We start from the raw sequence: 24734 nt of genomic DNA, 5'->3' as shown, positions 1-24734 counted from the left end.
TTACAACAGAGCAAATGTTTATGTTACTAATAACACATGTGCCTTTGCTATTATGGCAAGTCAAAAGTCTGCAGTGATAAAGATCCATTACTGTAAAAGTGGGTTGTTTCAAATGTACTGTGCAAGAGGATGAGTTACTGGCAAGTTCCAATAACTCCACACGCTTCAAAAATAAAAATAAAAAAAAAAAAAGAAGAAGAAAGAAATAACACAAACATGAACTTGGTAATTTCAACAGTGTTTAAAGTAAAGCATAACTAAGAGCGTGGTTGTTTTGAGTGACAGGCTGACTGTGAGGCGTCACATTTTTCTGCCTTTGTATATGTGCATTTTTAATTTGCCTGTGTGTGTATGTGTGTGTGTGTTTGTGTGTAACAGAGGGAGGTGGTGAGTCTATGGGAAAGCACAGCAGGGAAAATGTCAGTGTTTGTTGGTGTTTATCAGTTGCGTGTTAAATCAGAAAGAACAATGAGAAAGTCAGTCAGGATCACAGTGGAGAATAATCCACCCATTTCACAGCAGACATTTTGACATGTGTATTTAATAACATTAATGACAGCAGCATACCATTTTAAGGAGGTCCTAGTATTGGGCATGCAGACTCACTGGACCAGCATACTGACACACTTAATGGAACTGAACCATTGTTAATGTCCTCACTTTCACCTGTGCTTTTCCTACTATGACAAGTAAAAATGTCTGCTGTGAAAAAGGTCTATTCCATTAGAACAAATCAACTAGTTAACCTCTGAGGGTTTTTTTTAAAAAACTTTTTTACTACCAGCTGATTTCACATAGTGACCAGTTGACCTTTTTAATTTGTTGCTTTTCTTATTTCTAGTGTGCTGTGTGCACCACCTCAACTCTGCAGCAAACTGTCAATAGATTCGAAGAAACAGAGAGCACATTTAGATTTCAGTTTTTTTATTTATTTATGGATTGCAAAATCTAACTAGAGACTGTATAAAGATTGTTGAAAAAAGGATAGAAAATGCACACATCCATGAAACGTTGAGAAAGGTGCTGGACCCACACGCCCACATTTTAGCTCCCCATGCAGCTTTTACTGAGCTACTCACAAGTGACGTTTTGAGCTAACAGCACTTCTTCAGACTGAACTGTAAGCATATGCATAACTTTAAGCCTTGATAAAATGTAAACAGGTGAGTTATATATAAATTCACCTCTTGTGCAGTTGTCATGAGCCTGAAATTAGGTCTAGAGGCCCAAATCAGGTAGTAAACAAGTTTATTTCTGCTGTAAAGTTGGATATTTTAATATGGGGGATTATGGGGATTTACTCAATTTGGGAGCCAGCCTCAAGTGGCCATTAGAGGGACAGCAGTTTTTAGCTGCTTTACATTAAGGGCTGCAACAACGAATCAATAAAATCGATTATTAAATGTGTTGGCAACAAATAAAATTTGTGATTTGTTGTACTATTATTACTCACCGTTTAAAAGTCTCTTTCTGTCACAGAGATGATGAAATACAAAGATGTCTGTTTTACTCCAACTTCCCTACTTCCCTTTCAAAACAAAAGCCCTCTGACAGCGTCTCTGTGGACAGAATCCTATCAGCTGCTGATACAAGGTATTTTATTTTGAAACATTTACAGGACCGTGTTGTCGGCTATGTGGGAACTTGCACGACTTCATAAACGAGCGGAATTTGGGCTTTTAAATGTGGAAATACAGAGCTAATATCTGCGGGTCGTGATGCAGCAGCGACGTAACAACAACGCTGCACGTGTGAAGAACACAAGCCTGAATCACGCTGCAGTTCACCGAGGCTGAAGTCAAACTGAACATAGGTCGTTTTTTTGTCACCTCAAAGTAAGGAAACATGATGGTATGTTGCAAAAGCTGTCAACATTTAGTTTTTGAATTGTTTTATATTTGATTTTGTAGTTATTTATTATTTAATACATTTTGACAGCTCAGGGATGTTCATATAGCCCCCTGTTTATGCACTTTTTTGTACTGTTGTCAATGATAATCTGTTTTTGATGATGGGAAAAAAAATGCTTATTTTATTGTTATTTCTATTTCATTTTAAAAATAAATCCAATTCATTGATTAATCAAAAAATAATTGACTGATTAATTGGTTTAAAAATAATCTTTAGTTGCAGCCCTATTCACATTAGCTTCATTTATCAACGTGGAGGTTGCCACTTGCAAAGAATGGAGTTTATGTAAAAACCAATGGTTTGTGTATAAAAAATAAAAGTCCTGTTTTGTCTCAGCAGTGATCTCAAACCATAATGCCCTGGTTATTCCCCCCCGCGTGTCTCTGCTTTAAGGTGCCATTAATGAGACCATGTTGTTAGGACTTAAAATCTCAATCCAGTAGCCGTCAGGATCCTGAATGAAGGCGAGATCCTTCATTTTACCTGTGAAGGGGGAAAATTGTGGTAGTTAATATAATGGTGCATGTACACATACACACACACACACACACACACACACACACACACACACACACACACACACACACACTTTTGTCTCTCAGGGGAAGCTGCACTGACTGATTCATTCCCTGAAGACACAAACCTTAAAACCAACTTCAACCCTAAAATGTAAAATGTTTACTGTAGGAGGACCATTTTTTTGGGATGTGAGTTCCCACAATGAAGTTGTTTGGACAAATCTTACATCCCTACATGATGATTCAGACAAGCAAGCAGCCTCCCCAAACTGCTGACATCCAGTTGAATGTGAGTGTCACTTCCTAGTGAAAACCTTTAACAACATGTGGTTGAGACATTTGTTTTAATTATAATGAGATCTTTGCATTTGAACATCTAAATCATTCCCAAACCTCCATTGATAGACTTGATTTACCGGCTGTTTTCAGCATGTTGTGTCTGTTGATTGTAACTCACAGGAGATGGCCAACAGAACTAAATCCACTGCAGCTTAACCCTTTAAAACCTGGATAGCCATCAGTTTTCTTGTGCTGTGTCAGACCCCTTTCACAAGCATTTTAACCGTTGAAATGTGAGCAAATTGGTTTTAAATCCTTTCAAAAACATGGATTTGATGCACATTTTTCAAGTTGAGCTGCACTGACCTCTCTTGGCCACCGTACTGTTGAGCACTCGGACTCATCTGGGTTATTTTACGTCATAAATAAAGGATCTCTTCACAATAAAATCAGTAGGTGTGAAATGACAATCTGTCTAAAACTCCCTCTCCCTAAAATAAAACATTTTGCACGGTGTGAAGAATATCCCACATTGTTGCTCTGAAACTAAAATAATTTTCAAGTCCTGAAAATGTCTGAATTCATCTTCCAGACTGACTAGAAGATAAATAACAGAGTTGGCGATACTGTATATTTTCTTTATTGTCCACAAATACCATGAAAACATTAATATTGTGCACAAACTATTATATTATTATTATTATATAAAAACACACCATGTTCATTCATCGCCATTAACACACGCACTGTAGGTTATTTTGGCTCAATCCGTTGTGCTGCACCCAAAAACCCACTATAGCACCAAATGTGGATTAATCCACCGCTTAAAATAGTCCCCATCAAAAGCACTATTTCCTCCTGTTTATTTGATAAAAACTAGAGTGGACACCTGTTTTAGGAAATTACTGAGACTTAACAAAATGAAACTACATATGTATTTGTGCACTGTTTTAAAAGGGTTTGTTGACACTAACAAATCATATAGTATTACCTCAGTCTGAGTCTGTACAGTTTAAGAGTTTCAGTATGGACCTGATTTCTGACTCACCTGATTCTGGTTTCTTGACAAACTTCACTCCTTGCTCTTCAAACACTTTGCAGGCAGCATAAACATCTGGAACAGCAACGCCAATATGACCTGCAACGAGAGAGCAGGTTACACCCAAAACACACACACACACGCACACACACACACACACACACACACACACACACACACACACAAAGAAGAAGAAAACTGTGTAGGTGCCATCTGTTTCACTTTAGCTCATCTGTGAAGCATTAAGAAAGCTGAAACAAGTTAATTAAGCAAACAGTAACAGTAAAACTTTAAAGTCTGACAAAAAAATTACTTTTAAACTACCAGTGAAATGAATATAGTTCAAGTTCTCACCAAATCCTCTCGGCTCGTTGTTCCCATTGTGGTATGACAGAGTTTCATCTGACTCTGAACCCCAGTTACTAACAAACAGATAATAGATAGTAGATAATTACACATTCATCAGCAATAAAGTTATACTATATCTATATATATGTGTGTGTGGATTCCTGATTATTTTTTTCTGCATAGTAAGAAGGTACGGTAGAAGCTAGTGGCTTATAATAAAAAATCAATGCATCTCCAACACAAATATATGTTGGTTTTATTTTCTCTGTGAGAGTAAACTCGATATACTCTGGTTTTGGACTGTTGGTCGGACTAGTTTCGACATTTTAACGACTTTAAAGACCCACATTTTAACATATTTATACAGATATTTTATGTACTAAATGATACATTGAAAAAATAAAATGCAAATTTATTGATATTGTGCAAAAACTGCGGCCTTCATGTGAGAGTTCAATGTGTTTTTGTGACGCCATGTGCAATAACGTGCTGCTATTACAGCCTCCGCTCTTCTGGTTTCAGTCTTTCCAGAATATGACGGGTCAACACAATATTTCATTATGAACAGGGAAAAAGAAGTTCTTCAGCACCGAACGAAGAAAAGCATTTCTTTGAGGATTATCTTACGCACTGTGTAAGCTCTATGGTGGCTCGGCGAGAGAAGGTCCACGCCGTCCTCTCTCTGATGTCAGCCGGGATGTCCGACTTGTCTTCGTAACCCAGGAAGTAGAGGGTGAAACGCATCGAGGGGAAGTCAATTTTCTGGAGCAAGCTGGAAACCACAGAGGAGCCCAGTGGTTACTGGTTTAAAGGCCAAATAGGGCAGAATAAAGACATCTGGACTGATGATGATACACAGTTTCCTAAGTGGTGTGAGAACCACAGACAAGTTGAAGTTTGAGATGTTGGAATGAGATCTGCTCAGAGAGGTTCAGGATCAGACTGAGGACTCACGTCATGCCCAGGATCCGAGTGTAGAAGTCCAGAGATTTTTCTGGATCTTTGACCCTCAGCATCGTCTGCTGCATCATGTAGTCCTGCAGAGACCAAAGTCATCAAAACGATTAACACAATACATCTTTAAATCTGCACCAGTCAACATTTCTATATGGCCCGTTTGGAGGTTTTGAAGTCTTATGTTCACTCTCCTATGAGCTCTGTTTTGGATGCTTCTGCCCCCCCGATTTCTACCAGACCTGGTCTAGTTCAGAACAATCACAAGTGTCTATCTAAAAAAGGTCACGTTTTGGATGATTACTTACAATTTGTGCTTTATATGCGAAATACCGTCTTTTTTGGCCTATGCTTCTAATGCTGACGATGAGCATAAATCTTGTTTTATGAAGAGAAGCGTCATTGAGGCGTTTTCAACAAAGGTGGCTGCAGCTGATGTTGAACTTTCTGTTGAAGTTCTAATTTTGAAAATTTGATAACAAAAACAGCGACATTCGTTCACCGACATACTGATTCTGCACAATGGCAGCTCCTCTCTGCACGCTGAAGGCTGATTACATTTGTCTGTTGCTTAGCGCTACATCACGTTTCCTTCTCTGATTGGCTATAGGTCTCTCTCATAGACTGCATACACAGATGGACGTCACACCCTTAACTATAGCCTAAGTGAGGTTAAAATATTCAGGATGTGTTGCCATCTTGCAATGTTGATGTCACTGAGAGCCCGATTCTGTGCAGTGACGACGTTGAATTAAATAACTACTTAAAACCGAACATATCATAAAAATAAACACTTGAACAAACATCAGGTGATGAGAACTACCTTCAGTGACAGAAAACGTCCTTGGGAAAAATGTATTTGGCGTGTACTTTGAGTTTTTAGTTTGGCCTGTGTCCATTCACTAACATGGAGGGGCCGGCTTTATGACCTATACTGCAGACAGACACCAGGGGGCGATCGAAACTGAAAAGCTTGACTTTGGGGGAACTGTCATGTTGTCCATCTCTATATTACAGTCTGCAGTCTATCCAATCATGTTCAGAAACTCTGAGGAGTGGTGACATATTTTGTTTCTCAGTAAGCATTTGGTACTGGATTGCAAATCCTTTCAGCCAGCATTTTGTAAGTAATTATTAAAGTAATTTATATTGTTACACTGATATGAGTATGTGGATGTGCTTTATCACAGTTGGTTGCAATATGCAACCTCACCACCAGATGCCACTGAATCCTACAACAATGGACCTTTAAATATCTGGAGAGAAAAGAAAATGTCTCTGAAAATTCCTCCAGCACTAATACAATAGAGGTGTTTGGAATTTCCTTTGTGGTGTTCAGAAAAAGGAAAAAACAAACACTAAAAATAAAAGCTAAGCTCTCACTGTGTTTCTGGAAAGACAAATTGTGAGTTTCAACATCTTTGTACAGGGGTGGAAGCCGAAATCTCTGAGGTGGATATTTTCAAAATCTTGGCACATGAAGCTGAAACTATGTGCATGGCTGGATAACAACAAAAGTGGCAAACTGTTTTATGTCATTAAGATGAACTGGCCTTTAAAAAGAAAAATCTGTGGCACCTTTAAAAATGTGCTTTATAGCTGTGACTCTTATGTGAGTTTGAATCCTGCTCTGAATCTATCGTAACACTTGAAATCTTGTTGTTCCTGCGGCTCAGACGACGTTGCTGTACAAAGTGTGTGAACTGTCAGTGTGGCCTACAGGCATCTGCAGGTCTTACGGCTCACATAAATGACTGCCAACAGGTTCGACTGCATTACAGTCTCATCCCACACTGTGTGTCCTCTGTCAGTGCAGTTAAACAAAATGAATGAAATCCATTACCACTAAAGTAAATATTAAAAACAAACACTCACCTTGGTGATGGGATCTCCTTCTTTGCAGGCAGCAGACACAGCCTCATCCGACAGTCCTCCTCTGCCCTCCATGGCTCTCAGATCGCATCAGATTGAGTGAGCAAGTACTTCTCCTTTGCTGTGCTGCCTTCAAGTGCTGCTCATAAAGTGGTGCTCCTGAGATCTAACAGCACGCTTGCTTTTGAGTATAGAAACATGGATTCATCTTTTGAAAAGTGTTTGTTATTTATTCATAACAGTCAGGGACGGAGCCAGACATTGTAAATATTCAGGGTTCAGTGCAAACCCCGGGAAGCCTCAGGGCATCCTCCTCCTCCCCCCTACATGCAGCGGCTATATAAACTACTGTTTTATTTTTAGAATACCTACAATCCTGTGCATCATTAACTTATTTTTTTAACACTTTCATTTACCTCCTGTTGGGATATTATATGTTTTAACCTCCTTCTGTGCTTTGAAAACATCTGATACCACAGAGGAGTCAAACTTTCCCAGTGTGTATATTTTTGAGGGAACCTGAAGGCAGCAGGTTGTGCTCAGAGGAGTGTCCACAGAGCAGCCGCTGCCCTCAACCTCTGATGAACTAGTGGGAAAGAAACGCCCACAGCTTTGATGAGGAATGCAGCCAGCAGTGAAGACTGAAAGACTGAAGTTTCTACTAAACACTTCAGTCTGTGCTGATATCAGCATCACATCAACATTTTACCTCCTCCACAGAGCGTGGATAAATACAGGGAGAAGATCGCTTTATCAAAGTGAATTCCCGTGCTCTTTGTTTTCTTTTAAGCACAGTTAGGAAGTGTTGTAGAATGAAAGCACTTAAAGTTAAAGGGGACAATTCACCAGAAAAATCAAAAACACATTTTTTTTTGCCAAGTGTTGGAGATGAGTGCCTTCTTTCCAATATAAAGGAACTAGCTGGCTTGTGGTGCTGAAAGCGCCAAAAAAGTCATTAGAACAGCTCAACAGAAATGTCCCTGCACAGAAATCATGAGCTGGTTACTCAGGACAATCTACTGAGCTTTTTGTGAGCAGTTTCATGTAGGAACTATTTTCCTTGTACTAAACTACACCTGCCAACCGCATCACTGCACAGAAGGGAGCGCATCTACTGATAACTCACTTAACACCACTGAGCTAGCAGCTCAGCCGAGGAGAACGCCATCGTTGTTTACATCTCATGCAATCATGAACATCTCAACCATGAGTTGAAGCACGCTAACTTTTGTGCAGTGATCCAGTGGGTCGGTGTAGTTTGGTAGAAAGTAGTTCCTACATGAAACTGCTCACAGGGTTATCTTGAGTTACTGGGTTGTGATTTCTGGAAAGAGACATTTCTGTTGAGTTTTTCAAATGTATTGATGAGAGAAGACAGGCATCTCTACAGCTGATATCTCCAATACTCAGCAGTTCACACCAAAAAAATCTAGGTTGATTTTGGGGTGTTCTGTCCCTTTAAGAGAATTCTGGTTGGTATTTCAGTGTCATTTACTGTTTTTCTAAAATTTTATACATTTTTCTAAAATTTTATACATTTTTTTAATTTTGTGTCAAAGGAGATGAAGTAAAATGACCTGTTGCTGTAATCTCTTTGCTTGTCAACATTTTTTAAGAGGAGTAGTTCTGCAGTGTGTTTGGTTGTGGTAGTAAACCCTGAGGGGGGAACCCAGGTTCTTGGACACATTCAAGGAGAAAAATGCAGGGAGTCGAGCTGCAGGTCTGAACATGTCACAGACATTTGAGGTGAGGGAGGATGAGCTCGAGTGAGGTTTCAGACTGACATTAACACACCCTGATCCTGGATCAGATTTTAGAGCAACTAATCCCCCCTCACACCCTGCTACTGGTCAGAGTCAATACACACTGCACACACTTTAGGTATGGCAGGTATGCAACATGTTAAAAAACATGCTGTATTTGGAGCTGATGACTTGTTTTTTCCCAGTCTTTGTAGAGAGTCTCTCTCCACTGAGACTGAACCAGAAGATGACAGAAACTAGGAGCTAAAGAAGGCTAAAGGGCTCCACAGAGTTTGTAATAAGAACACCTCTGTTAACATTACACATAATCATTCAATCTGCTGTGGATAGTAAAATACTGATTAGTGCAGTTTAAGCCACTATGTGCATGATTTAAAAATGTACCACTTTGGTGCCATCTGGCGGTCATATAAAGAGAGATATGGTGCAGACATATGAACCACACAGACCTACTTTAACCCTTTGAAACCTCCAAGACATGAGAGGGCAATAAGCAGCAAAAAAGGAAATGACCCAAAAATTTGGAAGAAATTAGTAAAATGTATAACAAAATTACCTGAAAATGAGTAAAATAAAAATTACATTTAAAATAAGAAAAAGGGATAAAATAAATCGAAAAAGGGAAACAAAACTTGGAAAAAGCGGTTGATAACTGTATACAATAAAAAAATTCTGTAACATAATCAAAATATGTATTTATTCTAATTATAAATACATTTTTCCCATAAATTTTTCTTCTTTTTTCTTTAAAGCTTTTTTTTCTTATAAATCTACTAATTTCTTGCAATTTGTGGAACATTTCTTACCAGGATGCACATTGCCTTTTTATCCATGTTTTTGAAAGAAATTGCACCAATTTGCTCAGAGTTCAAAGACTTAAATACAAGCGAAAGGCGTTTGAAAGCAGCACTAGAAAAGTGATGTCACTTCAGGTTTCAAAGGGTTAATTTAGCCATAAACAATTTTGTAAAAGAGACAAAAAAAAGCAAAATCATCTGAGCAGTTTTTATAGAAAGTGTTAACATAAAATGTGTTAAAAACAACAGACTGATAAATATTAAAATAATTCAGAGAAAAACAAAATTAGCAGATGGCTTCCATGAATAAAATCTAACAAAAACAGAGCTTGTAAATTGTAAAAAAAAAAAAAAAAAAAAAATTTAATAAAAAATAAACTTAACAAAAAAACAAGAAAAGTAAGCTGTTCATTCATATAACTTGTATCTGCCAGCTTCAATAAATTCCACCATCTCATCTATTTCAACACAAATTTTATTCTTCAATTAGTCATCAGTCTCCCAGAAGTCAAACTAACTGGAGGCAGAGAAAAAGAACCTTAAAAAAAAGGCAACAAAATTATATTTACTTTTTTACATGTACAAATTCCAATCAGATGATCAAATCCTCCTCCAGTGACATTTCACCACATCTTTAAAAATGTTCAGATTGCACCGTGAAGTGAAGGAAAGCCGATCTGTCTCAGGATCTCGGACGTTGTCGTCATCTCCTTGCTGCCTTGTGGCTCTCCAGCAGCAGCACCACCAGGCGGCTCTTGAGCGTGGGCAGTTTGCTGCTGTAGTTCTGCTGCAGGGCTGCCGTCAGTTTGCGGCGGAGGCTCTGGAGGCTCGGCAGGGAGCTGCAGTCCGGCACGTTCAGCAGAGTGTGGAAGAACTCCTGCCACAAGTCGCTGTGGGGGTTCCTGTGGAGCAGATGCAGACAGAAGATCTTATTACGCTGTTAACAGAGTGGATGTGCAACTTATGGCTGCATGATCCCATTTTCTTCCCCATTTTGATCCTGTTCTGATCATTTATCCCATTCAGTCGAGGACTTTTTTTTTTAAAATATATCTTTTTGTCATATTTGTTGAAACTGTCACAATAAATAAACTTTATTTTCGATGCCAGAAATTACTGTCACTGTTCTAGCTCCCTAAATGTCACTTTCAGTAGTCATCTTCTGTTCACTGATTGGTTGTTTCCATTCAGATGCATTGGAGGGGCAAATATGACAAAAAGTTATGTTTTCATAAAAGTAACCTGCTGTAGCTTAAGATTTTCATCAGATCAGATACTGTTTTGGATAATGTTTTGCTTTTTCTCTGAAACGGTTATTCAAGTTATTTACTTTCAGTTATTACCTTCTTTTTTTATTTCAGCTTCTGTAAATAAGTAACTGCTCTGCCAAAAAAAACAATACAGTCTGGACTGGAGAAGTCAATTGTTTTGGGAGGAAATTACCTTCTGAAGACACCATTTGTCTTCCACACGCCGCCGTCATTTGTGACTTGCATGTATGTCCCAAACAGCATGCAGTAGACGGTCCCTGCTATTCCAAAGTAATCCGTCTAAACACACAATCACACACACACACACACACACACACACACACACACACACACACACACACACACACACACACACGGACAAAATACAGAACAAAAGATACAATGAAACCTTTAAAAATTACTAAACTAATGTCTGATTTGCAAATTAACTTTCTGTTTCGCTGCCTCTTAAGTCTATTGTAAACAGCTGTACAATATACAGCATGTTGTTAGTGTTGTATTAACACAAAATATGGCTTGAGAAAATGACTTATTTAATTACAAATACACATAAATAATATTGCAGTTGAGTTCCAGTAACAGATGTTCATTCTGTGTTTCCTCACCTGGTAGTTCCAGGGTTTGCCGCTGAGCATCTCAGTACACTGGAAACCCGACGTCAAACACCTGGCAGTGAAAGCAGTGCCTTCTGGGAAAAGCTCCATGTCGATGCCCTGTCCGAGGTCGATGAGGACGAGGCCGTGGTCCACGTTGTCCGGCTCAAAACACTTGTTCTCCAAGAACCTGAAACACAACATCAGCAATGATGACGACGATGACGACAATCTGCGCCTCATGTCCTGCTGTTACTGAGCTGTTCTGTGAAAATCGAACTGGTTTAAATGGTAGAAAGGAAACTAATGCGGTTATCAATAGTTACCTCTCTCCTAGCAGGAAGTTGTCAGGTTTGATGTCGGCGTGGATGACGTTGATGCTGTGCAGCTGCTCCACCATGTGCAGGATGCAGACGGTGAAGTACATGACGAGAGGCTGAGGCATCACCTTGTCGCTCAAGGTTTTATAGATGTTTACTGCATTCTGAAAGTCACAGGGAAAAGACATCAGTAAGAGTGTGTCCATGATGATTTCATGTATCTGTGACAGGTGTAGGAGTCTCTGCTGCAGTAATAAAACATGGGTGTGAACGTACCAGCAGAGTGCCGTAGTTGTGAAGCTCACCAAGCATCACACTCCCGTTGGGGAAGAGGTGAGCTGAGCGGATGCTGCTGTAGAGGTGACGGACGTCGGGCCGGAGACGAGCGTCCAGCTGTGTGTTGATGTAAAACTCCCAGGGATAGGCCGGCTTCTGAACCTGAAGCAAAAATAAAGAGGGAAAGAGCTGGGCTCAGATATTCACTTTGAACATGAAGCTGACACTTTAACAAAAAGCAAGCAAAAGGCCTTTTTTTGGTAACTAACAGAACATTTTTTTAACCTCTTTACAGATACAGTTAACATTTATCCTGTTATTGTTTTCAGAGAAAACTTAAATGCTCTCGTTGTGAAACTGCATTGTTCATTTACACGTGACAGTGACGAAGCCACAAGAACTAGAATTTTAGTGATCAGTCTACATTACTCTGCTAAAGCAAACCAAAGTCTTTACCTGTGCATCTCAGCACATAAAGAGAATGGTGATTATTGTTTTCTGTCCTTCCGAAAAAAAAAAATTGATGACACCACCCTCAAATAACACTTAGATTTTTCCCAAAAGCCTTATCGAAGTCAAATCTGTGTGACCGGATCATGAAGATGTGTACGGAGTGCTTGATTCCAAACATCTTACCTTCAACACCATCCTCTCAGAGGTCATGGGGTCAGTCGCCTGGTAAACTGTTGCAAAAGCACCTTCTCCGAGGACACAGTCGACTCGCAGGGATGCTTTTCCTGTCAGGAGGAAAATATTCTCAGTTTAACACACCTTTCTTCACTTCCCTTCATCTGGCTTGATTTAAACAACAGTGTGTAACTGAAAAACACTAAAATGCTATATTTCAAATGGATATCATCCATCACTTCATTCTTTTGTCATTATGCATTAACACTGTGACTGCACTGTAGATGCATTGAACTGCACCTTTTTGAGAAGTTGCACTTTCAATTTAGTGATATCAGTGTCTTCCACAGAATTAAAACCTATGAGAATTTTTTTTTCCTCAGCAGCAGTTTGTGGCGTTTGAGTCCTGGGGTGGATAACTGATCTGTCAGCTACTCTGTCTGTGCCCAGAGTACGTTCTGCGCTCCGACTGTATGGTGCTGGATTCCAAAACTGCTCCTTATAAATGGTCCAGCTTCAAAAATACAAAATTTATACGTGGTGGCAGATGTTTTAACTGTGGCAGACCGCCACAAATATATGAATTTGTGGGAAACCCTGGATATAATTATTTTGGGAATGCGTGACTGCTTTTTTTAGAATCAACATTTAAATATATCTCACGTAAACTCTATAGTACTATGAAGTGCCCCTGAGGGTACACGTACCATTTGAAAAACACAGATTTAAGATACTAACACACTAAGAATGCCATTGTTTTATTATTATAAGATGATAAAACTTTATTTGGCCCGGAATGTTAATTTTTCCAGAATTATGATTTAGTCAAGATGTACGTACACTATAAAAAAAGTAATTTATTAACTGACTAACTGGCAAGAGAGAAATTTCATGATGTGCTGCAGTATTTGTTACATTTTTGTAACTAATTGAAAGAATTGGGGAAAAACCACCTTTTGTTTTCATATATCTGTTTTTGTATGAACAAACAAGCGTGTTAGTGAGCTTTAGAGGAGTTGGAAGGTGTTTTTTTGAACTTTGGACAGAGCCAGTCTAGCTGTTTCCTAAGCTTCCAGTCTTTAAGCTAAACTAAGCTAATGGCCACCTGGCTGCGGCTCAATAATTACTGCAGAATTACGGAGTATAATCAATACTGTCATCTAATTCTCAGCAAGTACACGTTTTCTAAAATCTTCCTATTTAATAAATAAATCCATCAGTAATGGTGGCAGCTCTCCCTCTTACCCATGCTGATGGTCATCTTTGGGGTGATGTTGGGTACTTTGCACGGCCAGGTGATGCAGCGGGGGTGAGAGGTGAGAGGCGGGCTGAGTGATGACAGCAGATCAGAGATCAGTGCATCGTCCCAGGGGTCTGACACCAGCTGGACTGCAGCTGTCGTTGCATTCATGGACACGTCTGCGCTCGACCTCAGCCCCCTGTCTGGACTCATCATGGGCTCATCCTCCGTGCCGACCTGTGGCGGCTGCACCGGGCTCATGGGCACATCGGCACAGAGCTGCGGCTGTTGTGGACTCATGGGGACATCCATGGTCTGGTTGGGAACTGTGTCCCCTTTATTGAGCCGACGGGGACTCAGGAAGGCGTCCAGGTCCGGCTCGACTGTGACCTCTGGGCTTCTGATGGCCAACCAGTCCGTTTTGAGAGCACACTCTGGGCTCATGGGGACATCATAGACTTGTTTCTGGACCCGCTCTGGACTGGCGGGTTTGTCTACGTCTTCCATGATTGTGAAGGGTTCACTTTTGGGTCTGACTGAACTCTCAGGTTGCTGTGAGAGCACAGAGACCTGTTTGGGAGGCTGCTCAGGGCTCGTGTACACTTCCCAGCTGGGCGCCGTGGTCCTGTTGATGGAGGAGTCGGTGGGACACATGGTCTGGTCTCTGAAGGAGAGTACAGCAGGGGGGGGAGGCTGCACCATGGTGATGGAGGAGGTGGTCAGGCAGTGCTGGACTGTGGACAGCCCTTTAACCAAGATGGTGCCATGTCTGTCAGAGGAAGGCTCGAGCTGACTGATGGCCGTTTCATCCGACGGACTCTGCTCCATGATGGGGCTGCGGGAGGGAACAGAGAGTATAAACGTCTCAATACTCAGAGCTGACATACTGCATGGCCTTCATCACGTGTTAACATTTAGTCTAGAAAATGTCAGAAGATAGTGAAAAACATTTTTTACAATTTCCTCGAGCTCAACGTGACATCTTCATGTTACTTGATTTGTTCAACCAACATTCCAAAACCCTAACGGTGCATGCCCACTACATGCGACCGGAAATCTGCTCCCATACATTTTGTATTGGAAACGACGGATACTTGCGATGCGAATTAAGCTGACAGCGCGAGGAGAGGGAGTGACAATTTCAAAATTTCAAACACACAGCCACTCAAGCTGCTTTTAATGGCGTTTTTCTTTAAATGATTTTAATTTGTTTTTACTGCTTTTATGATGCATGTTTTGATGTTACGTGACGTTGCTTTTTGATTCTCGTTTATGCAAAGCAAATATACCTCGAGATCCCTTAAGATTTCATGTTTTCAGTCATCAGTGGTGTAGTCTTTTCTGAGGTAGTGTGGTGAGCTGTACATTGTTCTTTTTTTTTTTTTTTAAATACAATATAGCTTTACTCATAATAAATAATTCAATTTGATTTCTAAGAACCACTGATACACCCTGAATATCTGCGGAAGCAGGGACAGATTCGATACCTGAGTTTTTTCGGCTGACGTCTGATAAAAGCATCATCATCAGCATCTCCACCATCACAGTTGTTCTCTGGAAAATAGAAATATAAATTATTTTTGAATTAGTTTTGTTCCCAAAAACCGAATCAGACCACATGGCGTAGGTCAGCTGAAAGCTTGACTCAAAAAAAAAAAAAGAGAATATAGGGGAAAACAAAATGTGCAGGTGTGTTACCTTGGTCCTCGTAAAAGTTGTCGCTGAAAAATGTCTTGCGTGTGAACGGGGTGGAGACACACTGAGCCGCCATGGCGAAGTCCGAGGTGCTGTTGGGACAAGCAGCCAGCGAGTTAAGGGAGTTGTAGCGAGCTCCCCACATGGTGCTCTCATCTGGCATCAGGTCCGGAGGAGTGTCCTGGTAGGGGAGGGAGGACGACATATGAAGAACAAAATGGGCAGCAGGCCTCACTGTGTCCCTCAGCTCTGTTAATTAAGGTCCAACTGTCCCCAGATTGTGAAGACAGGCTCCACAGGTAATATACAAACTAAGGGTCGACAAATTATCACCCTAATGATAGGGAAGATTATTTGGGCCGATATTTGGCATTTTGCCGATTATCTGTATTGGCATTTTATTTTAATGCTCGCTTATAAAATTACTAAACTGAAAAAGTGCACAGAATATGTCAGCTTGGGAGGAACTTTTACTTTGTAAAACCTCAGAGAGCTATTTTTCTTATTCATTTTTATTTCAATTTCCACTTGACTTCATAAAAAAAGTTGCTGCTAACTTGCTGCACATGATGTTCAACGTTTCAGTTTTGATGAAACATTTGCTAAAGGCATTTAAACAAAGTTTTGTATTGCAGTTTGTTTGTTTCTAAATAATGACAGAAAAATTTTCATTTTTATTGTTAATGCATATCGGTTCCAAATGTTCCATATTATCGGTCTCATTAACTACTAATAATAATCGTATGAGCCCTAAAAAACAATATCGGTCGACCCCTAATACAAACACAAACGAGTGCACCTTTCATTGTGTGTGTGACGTAAAATCTCAACATCTTTATTACGTTTTCTTCATACTCACATTAGGTTTGTTAGTCACTGGGATTTCTGCCAGAGCTCTGACTGGTTTAGACTTCTCAACCACAGAGGGAGCAGCAGCACTGAGCAGGGACAAAATAATAACAGGAACATTATTCACGTAAAATCTTAATTCTGACTAACAATAGAATCACCTCACAGAATTAGCACTTATTTTGGATGTTCATAATATGTGTTGCTGGCTCTCTGGTGTCCTGGAGTCCGTATTCACCTGCCATTTTCTTTGTCAGCATCATCATCTTGGAAGACAGCAAACGGCGCTGCGGCCGGGGGCTTGGTGAAAGAGGAGACGCCTCCTTTGAAAATCATTTAAAGAAGAATTTAGTTAAGAGGCAAAAAGCTGCAGAAAAACTGAGAGAGACAGCATGACAGTTACTAAAACTGTCATACCAATAAAAGTCAAATCAAGAATTACTTGCATAATTTGAGTTAATTTTCTTTTCTTGCTTTGTCGTTATATAAAAGCTTTTTTTTACTTCACTTTCATAATCTGGAGCATTTAAACAATTTACTTCAGTGTTTCTTAAACTTGAGACAATGCTTAAAAGATAATTTAAATTTCACTGCACTTCATCAATCAGCATCTTGATTCATTATATTGATCTGTGAGTCTGCAAGTTCAAATTAACTTTGATGATCAGTATTAGTTTCGACCCACTAAAGACAGGATTTTAAATAGAGGAAAGGATGGGGATTTAGAGCAAGGCACAGCTGTTTGAATAAACACGTAATTTTACAAGAACAAAGTAATAACTTTATGAGAATAAAGTCATTATTACAGCTTTTTTTTTTTTTTTTAATTATGACTTTATTCTCGTAATATTACGAGTTTTTCCTCATAATATAACAACTTTATTCTCAAAGTCTCAAAAGAAAAGTTTTTTTCTCAATGTGGACTTTACCACATTGAAATTCCGTCATATATTTTAGACACAGCTGTGGACAAATTCTGATAAGACTCAATAAAATCTTCATTAACGGCTGTTTTTTTTTTTTTTTTAACAGCACATTCACCGTTTCTTGGGTAGCCGTGATCGACCTCCCTCTCAGCTGCGTGGAGCACTGATGCGTTGTTGAACGGGTCCTCCAGGAAAGTCGGGGCTTGGAACATGTCCATGATCACATCTGGATGAACACAACATCTAAATGTAATTCACTTCGATGTTACAGCAACAGAATTTTGCGCTTTACCACTAAAAGCTGGACTTGTTGAAGCACCGCAGACTTTGATATCAATATTGAGGTTTTTGGTCGAAACATCTTGATTTGAACCATGTCACGCAGCCCTGCTATTCATAAACACAAGACAGAACACCTTTCTAGCATATCCCAGATCCCTGACATATCACCAAACAGCTGTTGTGCTCACCCAGTGCTTCCCGTGTGTTGACAGTGGGAGACGGCAGCACCCTTGATGGTGTGGCCTGAATAAAGCCCAGTGAGTTGTTAGGAGTGATGTGAGACAGGTTGGCTGTGCCTCCCTGTGACACTGAGAGAGACACAAAGAAAAGGTTTGAAAGCATTCACAGGAAGCGACGACAGGAGGGTTTACTCGACAACGAGTGGTGCACTTACTGTTGAGTTTCTCCTCGAGCTCCTGGGGGTGAGTCTCTTCCCTGAGGAGGAACAATGTTTGAAAAAACAATTGAGAATTGTTGTAATACTGTTTCTTTTTGTTTTGAGTGATGTAGCATTTGGCATTGTTGTACTGCTGACAGCATTCATATCAATATCGTCCAGTTACCCACATTACATAGAGTTTCTTAGCTACTGTTTTTAGAAAAATGTAAGCAGATTTATAATTCATCTCGACTGGGGGCTGGATTACTTTGACGCTGAAGGAAAGTTAAAAACGTGTTTATCTTCAGACAAATTCTGGAGTTATGAGGAACGTGATATCTCTCCTAAGTGTAAGACACATTCAACCCTTTAACGCTTGGATCACCATAAGTTTTCTTGTGCTGCATTTAGTTGCCTCATACTAGCATTTAAACTTCTGAAGCTTGTGAAAATTGGTTTAATTTCTTTCAAATAATAAAAAGCAACTCTGCAAGAAATGTCCCACAAACTGCCAAAAAAACCAGTAAAAGGTGACAAGGAAATTATCTGAAAATTAGCTGGTGGGAATTATTATTATATAATCAAAAAATGAGGGGAAATTTCCAGAAAACTAGATTTATAATACTTTAAATTATTATACAAAATTATGTTATGAAAAAAAACCCAACAAAAAACAGGTTTTAGCACTTTCTTGAGGTCACTGTCTTTTTTTTTTTTAAACCTTTTTCCTAAATTCAGATACTTTTCTTGTAATCTTTTACTCATTTTTAGGCCATTTCTTTTTTAAAGAAATCAAACCAATTTTGGTTAGGTTAATCTAAAAAAGAGGGTCAATTTAAAAAAGTTGTGCATTACACGTGTTCAGATTTGAGTTATGATTCAGATGCACAAAATATCAGAAAGCCCCTGAAATCCTTTGAACAGAAGTGGAAACTACTCACTGCTGAGCGGTGTTGCGCTCCTCGGGTCGACAGTTCTCCGAGCTGCCGGGCTGAGCTCCATCGTCCTGGCACAGAACATCGTTGTCCACAGCAGAGACGCAGGCAGGACTGTGGAGCGACAGGTTCACCTGATCGAAGCTGCCGGGCTGCTCAACTGACCGGGGCTGAAATATCGAGGTCTGGGCGACAGGCTCTCCGTCTGCGGACGCTGAAGTCGGCACAGATTGTGGTAAACGAATGCTCCTGTCAGCCAGGACGGAGGGATGGAGGGACACCTCTGAGCTCTGAGCGTGTGTGTCTGCAGCTCTGCTGTTGTGCTGCTGTTGAGGTGGTTCAGAGATGGCGATGGCTTCTTGGATGAAGGTTGGCTCGGTGAGTAATCTCAAGCCAAGGGAGCGCCTGCTGCTCAAACGGTTTGAGGGCTGAGGGTGTCCAAAGGACTGCTGGGTAGGATTAGGGTTCAGAGTGGTGGCTGTTTCCATCACAGGCAGCTGCAGCAAAGAAAACAAAGGCTAGAGTTTCATATAAGTTCTGCTGTTTTATCCACACCGTCACTAAATTCTCTGTGTTCCTCCTTCAATCCTTTGAAAGCTGGAAGGACTTCTCTTTTCATGTGCTGCTTTCAGATGCCCCTAACAAGTTTTTAACCCTTTAGAACACAGGAGCAAATTGGCGCCATTTCTTTCAAAAACATGGGAAAGGAGGCAGTGACTAACTTAGTAAGAAATGTTCCACAAATTGCAAATAATTAGAAGATTAGAACATTATTTTTAAAAAGCTAAGGAGATTTATAATGATTATAATGATTTTGTTACAAAATTAATACTTTTACTACTTTTTTCAGGTAACTTCCTTGATGAGAAGCAGAAAGCACTTTAAAAAAAACAAAAAACATTTTAATTTGGAGTCTCACCCTCTGTGATGAAGGCTGGCTGGCTGAACCTCCACTTGTCTCCAGATCCTGGTTTAATTTCTCCAAAATGGATTTAATGCTTAGGATGCCCCCTTCCTCCTGCTCCACTTTAAATAAAAGAAAAACAGATGTTATAAAACAGTGGATGGTCTGTTTATGCCTGGTTTTAACGTGCCTTTTGGTTGATCTGATCACAAGTGGACAGCGCTGAATACAAGTGTACATGAAAACCAACACACATTGAGCTGACCACATATCATCAGTGTAAAGACTAACGTGTCCTCATTCATCCCCAATGGAAATGTTCTTGGATGGTGAGGCGTAACCTGCCCTACTCTGCTCTACTGGCTTAACCTGACATTCTCAGCCTAATCTAACCAACCCGACCAACTAAGGCAACAAGAAGGCGACAGAGGGAGAGCAGGGTGAAAAATACCTTTGCCATCCTAGGAAACAAAAAACTTGCATTCCCAACAAGGACTGTGTCATCAATACAGCAATTACTATTTGTTTTGGGGGACAGTGTACTGTGGGGCTGTCCCAAATACCATTTGAGGGATTGTGGAGGGTTTTTGCTGCTCTGTGTGTGTGTGTGTGTGTGTGTGTGTGTGTGTGTGTGTGTGTGTGTGTCTGTGTGTGTCAGCTGGAGATGCATGCACGGGTGTGAATGGCAATGTGCCTCAGCTGTCCACTTGTGTTTGGATCACTGAATACCATGGTAATACCAGGTGTAAACAGGCTCATTAGCTGCCTCAAGAAAACCCATCATGTGAGCTGTGCCAACGCAATCTTACTTGAGTTTATTCGGAGTTTACAGAAGTATTTTTCTGCTCGGACCTCCTCAAAGCAGTATTCAGATCCTTCACAAACAAGTTCATCCGTCATGTACTCCGACACGGTCTGAAGACCGGGGCGACTGGAGGGGATCGCCCCTGAGGTCTCAGAGCGAGAGACTCTGTGGAGAAGAAAACACATTTGATAATATAATTTCTAGTTTTGGCAAACACATATTTCTAAAGCACTTTATGATCCGCACAGTACACATGCTATGTTGGTGACCAATCAGGAGTCATACTTATACGAGTACATCATTAAATGATGTAAGTAACTTACATTATGGTGGTCTTGTATGTAGGTGGTTTGGGTAGACAGTCCACAGAGGCCTGTAACAGAGGACAGCAGCTATTAGTGGATTTCAAAAGCAGACATTGTTTTTATCAAATAATTATTACTGAAGTTCAAAAACACGCACATTGTTTAGAGCTACAGGCTCTCTGTGGGATGACATCTGATTGGTTAATTGAGAGTTTTGCAGAGGGGTTCGACCTCCTGCTTTACAAAAAAATGAAAACAGTTAGTCGCTGACATGATATATAGAGCACTTGTAGTAAACAAATTTAAAAGGTCTTAATAAAAAAAACATCAAGTAAACACGCTCTTACCTGAAACTGGCGTCGGGCTTCCAGTTCTTGTTCGAAACTGCCTGCAGATCAGATTTTTTTTTAATTTTAGCACATTTAAGTTATTTTTGTGCATACTGGGGACAGTGTAAAATACACTAAAATGATGAAACACCTCGTAAGGAGTAAGTGTACAACAAGGCCTGCCATTCATATATTCAACATTTGTTCCCTCTAAATCTAAAATAAGTATTTTAAAGGAATACTTCAGCCACCAAGCGATCATCACGTGTATATCAATTAATCACCCCATGTAATGATGATTTGTGAAGAAAATAGTCCCCCCTCCCCAAAAATTCCTTGTGTTATTCTTAACACAAGGAATAAAAACAAAGAAAAAAAACAGAGAAAACTCTAGATTAATTGAAGTCGTTGCTGTTCTGAAACATGGTCTCCAATGACTTCAATTTATCCAAAACTTTCTTGATTTTTTTGGGTCTTCATTCAGTGGAGGCATGCAAGAAAAAAAGTTTTCCTCACGAAAACAGGGATTGAGTAACTGATACAGAGATGGTCATTTGGGGGGTAAAGTATTCCTTTCAGGCATTTATCGACATCATTTATCATTTCTCATTTAGGAACAGCTCCATGCTGTGTCTATATTATCTATTCCTTTGTTGTTACCTGTGTTCACTGAGAACAGTGTCCACTGGCTGAGCTTGGTTCTCCATTGCTTTCTGGTAAAGGGCGTCAGCCTGTTCATTCATTCCCTTCTGCTCAAACTGTTGTGCCCAGGCCACATAGAGGGCAGCAGTCCTGGTGCCGATGCCCTTACTGTAGATGTGACTATACAGCGCAACAGGGTCAGAATAATAACTCGCCTGTGTGAGAGAGAGAGAGTAAAAATAAAGAAATGCTCATGTGAGGGTTTTAGCAACCTGAATAACAAATCAACACCAGTTCTGTGACTGGCTGCTGTATAATATTGGAATATTTCAGTGAGACTTACACATTTGATGCAGTAGTTCACATATCTGATGTCATTTGCGTATTTCTCGTCATTCAGAAATTTTTGTACGAGACTGTCAAACACCAAAGACATCGCGCTGCCACTGTCTGCAGGTAATCTTTGCTCCAGGTACTTCACAAACCTTGGAAATCAAACAGGGAAGTGAACATTCAGTACTCTCTTTGTTGTCATTAGTTGTATTCAAATGCAGTTACCCACTTGCACAAAACAAGTTGTACAGATAGAGCATTTGTAGAGTACTAAAAAAGAAATAAAAATAGCTGGAAAGAAAAGAATAGAGGCGAAGAACACTGATAGTAAACGTAAGTTTTACACAGTTTGCCTACACTGCATAGCTCTACTTCAATGGCCAGGGCAATATTAATAAAGTAAAAAAGGAAAGAGCTTCTCCATGTAACCATAACAACTGAGACTCCAATACCTGGTAGGTGAAACTGTAATGATCTCTACCGCAAAACCGAGGAGGTGTATTACTTGTTATTATTTTTGAAACAATGAATATAGTAGGTACACAATGGAAGTAAATGAGGGGCATCAGCTCTGCTAAGGGAATAGTTTAGGACACAGAGCTGATACTTTAATATCTACCCTTTTTATGAGGTACAACCTCAGACTGAACATGCAGTCAACAATACGATAACTAATAATTAAACAGAGAGTATTTTCAAAATGCATCACTGTTAATAGACTCAACAACACAACAAAAATCTTCTTTAGCTATTTACAGGGTTGTACCTTAAATAGAAGTAGCAACACGGTGTAAAAATACTTTGTTGATCCTGCATTTAATTGTGTACTTAAAAGTACAAAAGTATTGGCATCTAAAATATTCTTGAAGTACCTAAAGTAAAAGCAGTTGTTTTGCCATATTCAGAATTATATATATATATATATATATATATATATATATATATATATATATATATATATATATATATATATATATATATATATATACACACACACACATACACTGTGCATATACATAATGCAGCTGGTAAAGGTGGGGCTAATTTTAAACATATTTAAATATATGAATTATTGGGTATCTTGTGAATTTTCCCCTTGGGATAAAAAAAAAATCTCTGATACAATAATATAATGTATTTACTAGAAGTATTTTCTATTCTTAATGTAAAGGTAGGAGTAATTAGTAACATAACAGCATAGAATGGAAATATTTAAGTAAAGTACAAGTATTTTAAAATTGTACTTATGTAAAGTTATAGCATTTGAGTAGATGTACAGTCATTCTCCACTGGGGGAAATTGCAGCGTAAAGCTGGCTGTTATTTATCTTTGTTTCCCAACGTTATTGCAACAAATTAAAAAAAAAAAAAACATGCTAGCTGATGCTCGCTTAAACCAGGCAAATTACTCACTTGTCCCATTGATCCAGTGGGTCGTCTCCCGTATAGGAGCTCACACTGCTTTCAAAGCTCCTAAAGGGGTATAAGTTTAACGTTACACATAATAAAAAGAAGGCAGCGCAATGTCTGAATATTATGTCATTTATAAATTACTTCAAATTAAACGACAGATTCCCTTAAAGCTAACCGTTAGCATGAAGCTAACATCGGGTACCGTTAATGTATATGTAGAAACTGTTGACTTACTGTAAATACATGGGAATATCCATTTCGCGCTAAATCAAAAATTGATGCTTCTATTAAAATTTGGATGTCGTCTTCGAACAATATATCAATATATGGTATATCCAAATCAATTTCTCTCGATTACTTGCATCGTTAGTTTATTTCAGCCTCTGACGGGCTGTTGTTCCTACGACGTTTGAAAATTCGCGCTCAGCCAATAGCAACGCGAGGAGCGCTCCGGTGGCCCTGAAACCACGCCCCCAATGTGTGGCGAAGTTCCGGGGTAAAATTAACAAAATAAAATCGAGAAAAATGGTTTAAAAAAACAAACAAACAAAAGATAAAAGTGTCATTAAACATGCAATTGCAGATTTTAAATATGCATCTTTTATTGTTTAGATACACTTTGTTCTTTAAACATGTAAATATCTATCTATCAATCAATCAATCTATCTATCTATTTATCTATATATCTACCTATCTATGTCATTTTTCTTATTTGTTTTAGGTAGTTTTCTTTTCTCTGCACGTTTTTGGCCATGTCTTGTTAAATTCTCCCCATGTTTTTGAAAGAAATCAAACCAATTTTCTCAGGTTTTAGATTGTATTGTAATAATCTATGGTACTATGTTGTTTAAAAATCAACATAAACTTTTTTCTTTGCATTATTCATTGTCTGAAAACACTGATTCTTTTTGGTTTTTTAACCAGTTGTAATTTTCTGCAAAAAAATAGTGCAAAGTGACAATGGTTTCGTTTAGTATCTGGGAGTACTGCTATGAGTAGTTTATGAATAAAGATGTTCATTTTACTCAGTAACATTCCTACAGATAAAATACTATCTGTAGTTTATAGAACAAAAAAGGGCTTATTTTACTCAAAAACATACCTACAAACTATTAAACCAGAGAAACTGT

The 24734-nt window shown here is 39.3% G+C and overlaps 2 protein-coding genes across 4 annotated transcripts; both read right to left on the bottom strand.

Annotated features, from left to right (window-relative positions):
• Positions 1-2250: 2250 nt before the first annotated feature.
• LOC121955737 (lactoylglutathione lyase-like) lies at positions 2251-7076 on the bottom strand. Its single transcript, XM_042503806.2, has 6 exons — positions 6925-7076; positions 5050-5132; positions 4727-4867; positions 4102-4169; positions 3757-3846; positions 2251-2394 (listed from the first exon to the last, which is right to left on the bottom strand). The coding sequence occupies exons 1-6, from the start codon at positions 6994-6996 to the stop codon at positions 2300-2302; spliced, it is 549 nt and encodes a 182-aa protein (XP_042359740.1). The 5' UTR covers positions 6997-7076; the 3' UTR covers positions 2251-2299.
• Positions 7077-9680: 2604 nt separating this feature from the next.
• bub1 (BUB1 mitotic checkpoint serine/threonine kinase) lies at positions 9681-24015 on the bottom strand. Of its 3 annotated transcripts, none has more exons than XM_042502862.2 (24): positions 23839-24015; positions 23605-23664; positions 22203-22344; positions 21878-22074; positions 21236-21276; positions 21046-21125; positions 20907-20956; positions 20588-20748; positions 19794-19900; positions 18881-19371; positions 17955-17995; positions 17749-17868; positions 17394-17504; positions 16591-16675; positions 16363-16441; positions 15507-15684; positions 15296-15362; positions 13814-14643; positions 12578-12678; positions 11942-12103; positions 11672-11829; positions 11358-11535; positions 10925-11031; positions 9681-10383 (listed from the first exon to the last, which is right to left on the bottom strand). In XM_042502862.2, exons 1-24 carry the CDS (start codon positions 23859-23861, stop codon positions 10185-10187), a joined length of 3768 nt encoding a protein of 1255 aa, XP_042358796.2. In that variant the 5' UTR covers positions 23862-24015; the 3' UTR covers positions 9681-10184. The 3 variants fall into 3 exon arrangements, with proteins under 3 accessions (XP_042358796.2, XP_042358798.2, XP_042358797.2); XM_042502863.2 differs by having other exon boundaries at positions 9939-10383; positions 21046-21122; XM_042502864.2 differs by lacking the exon at positions 17749-17868.
• Positions 24016-24734: the final 719 nt, after the last annotated feature.

The sequence above is a fragment of the Plectropomus leopardus genome, chromosome 16 (assembly GCF_026936395.1).
Source record: "Plectropomus leopardus strain MGB_pleo_1.0 chromosome 16, ASM2693639v1, whole genome shotgun sequence".
NCBI lineage: Eukaryota > Metazoa > Chordata > Actinopteri > Perciformes > Serranidae > Plectropomus > Plectropomus leopardus.
Note: the sequence above shows the minus strand (reverse complement) of the source record. Positions and strands in the feature narration are given on the sequence as shown.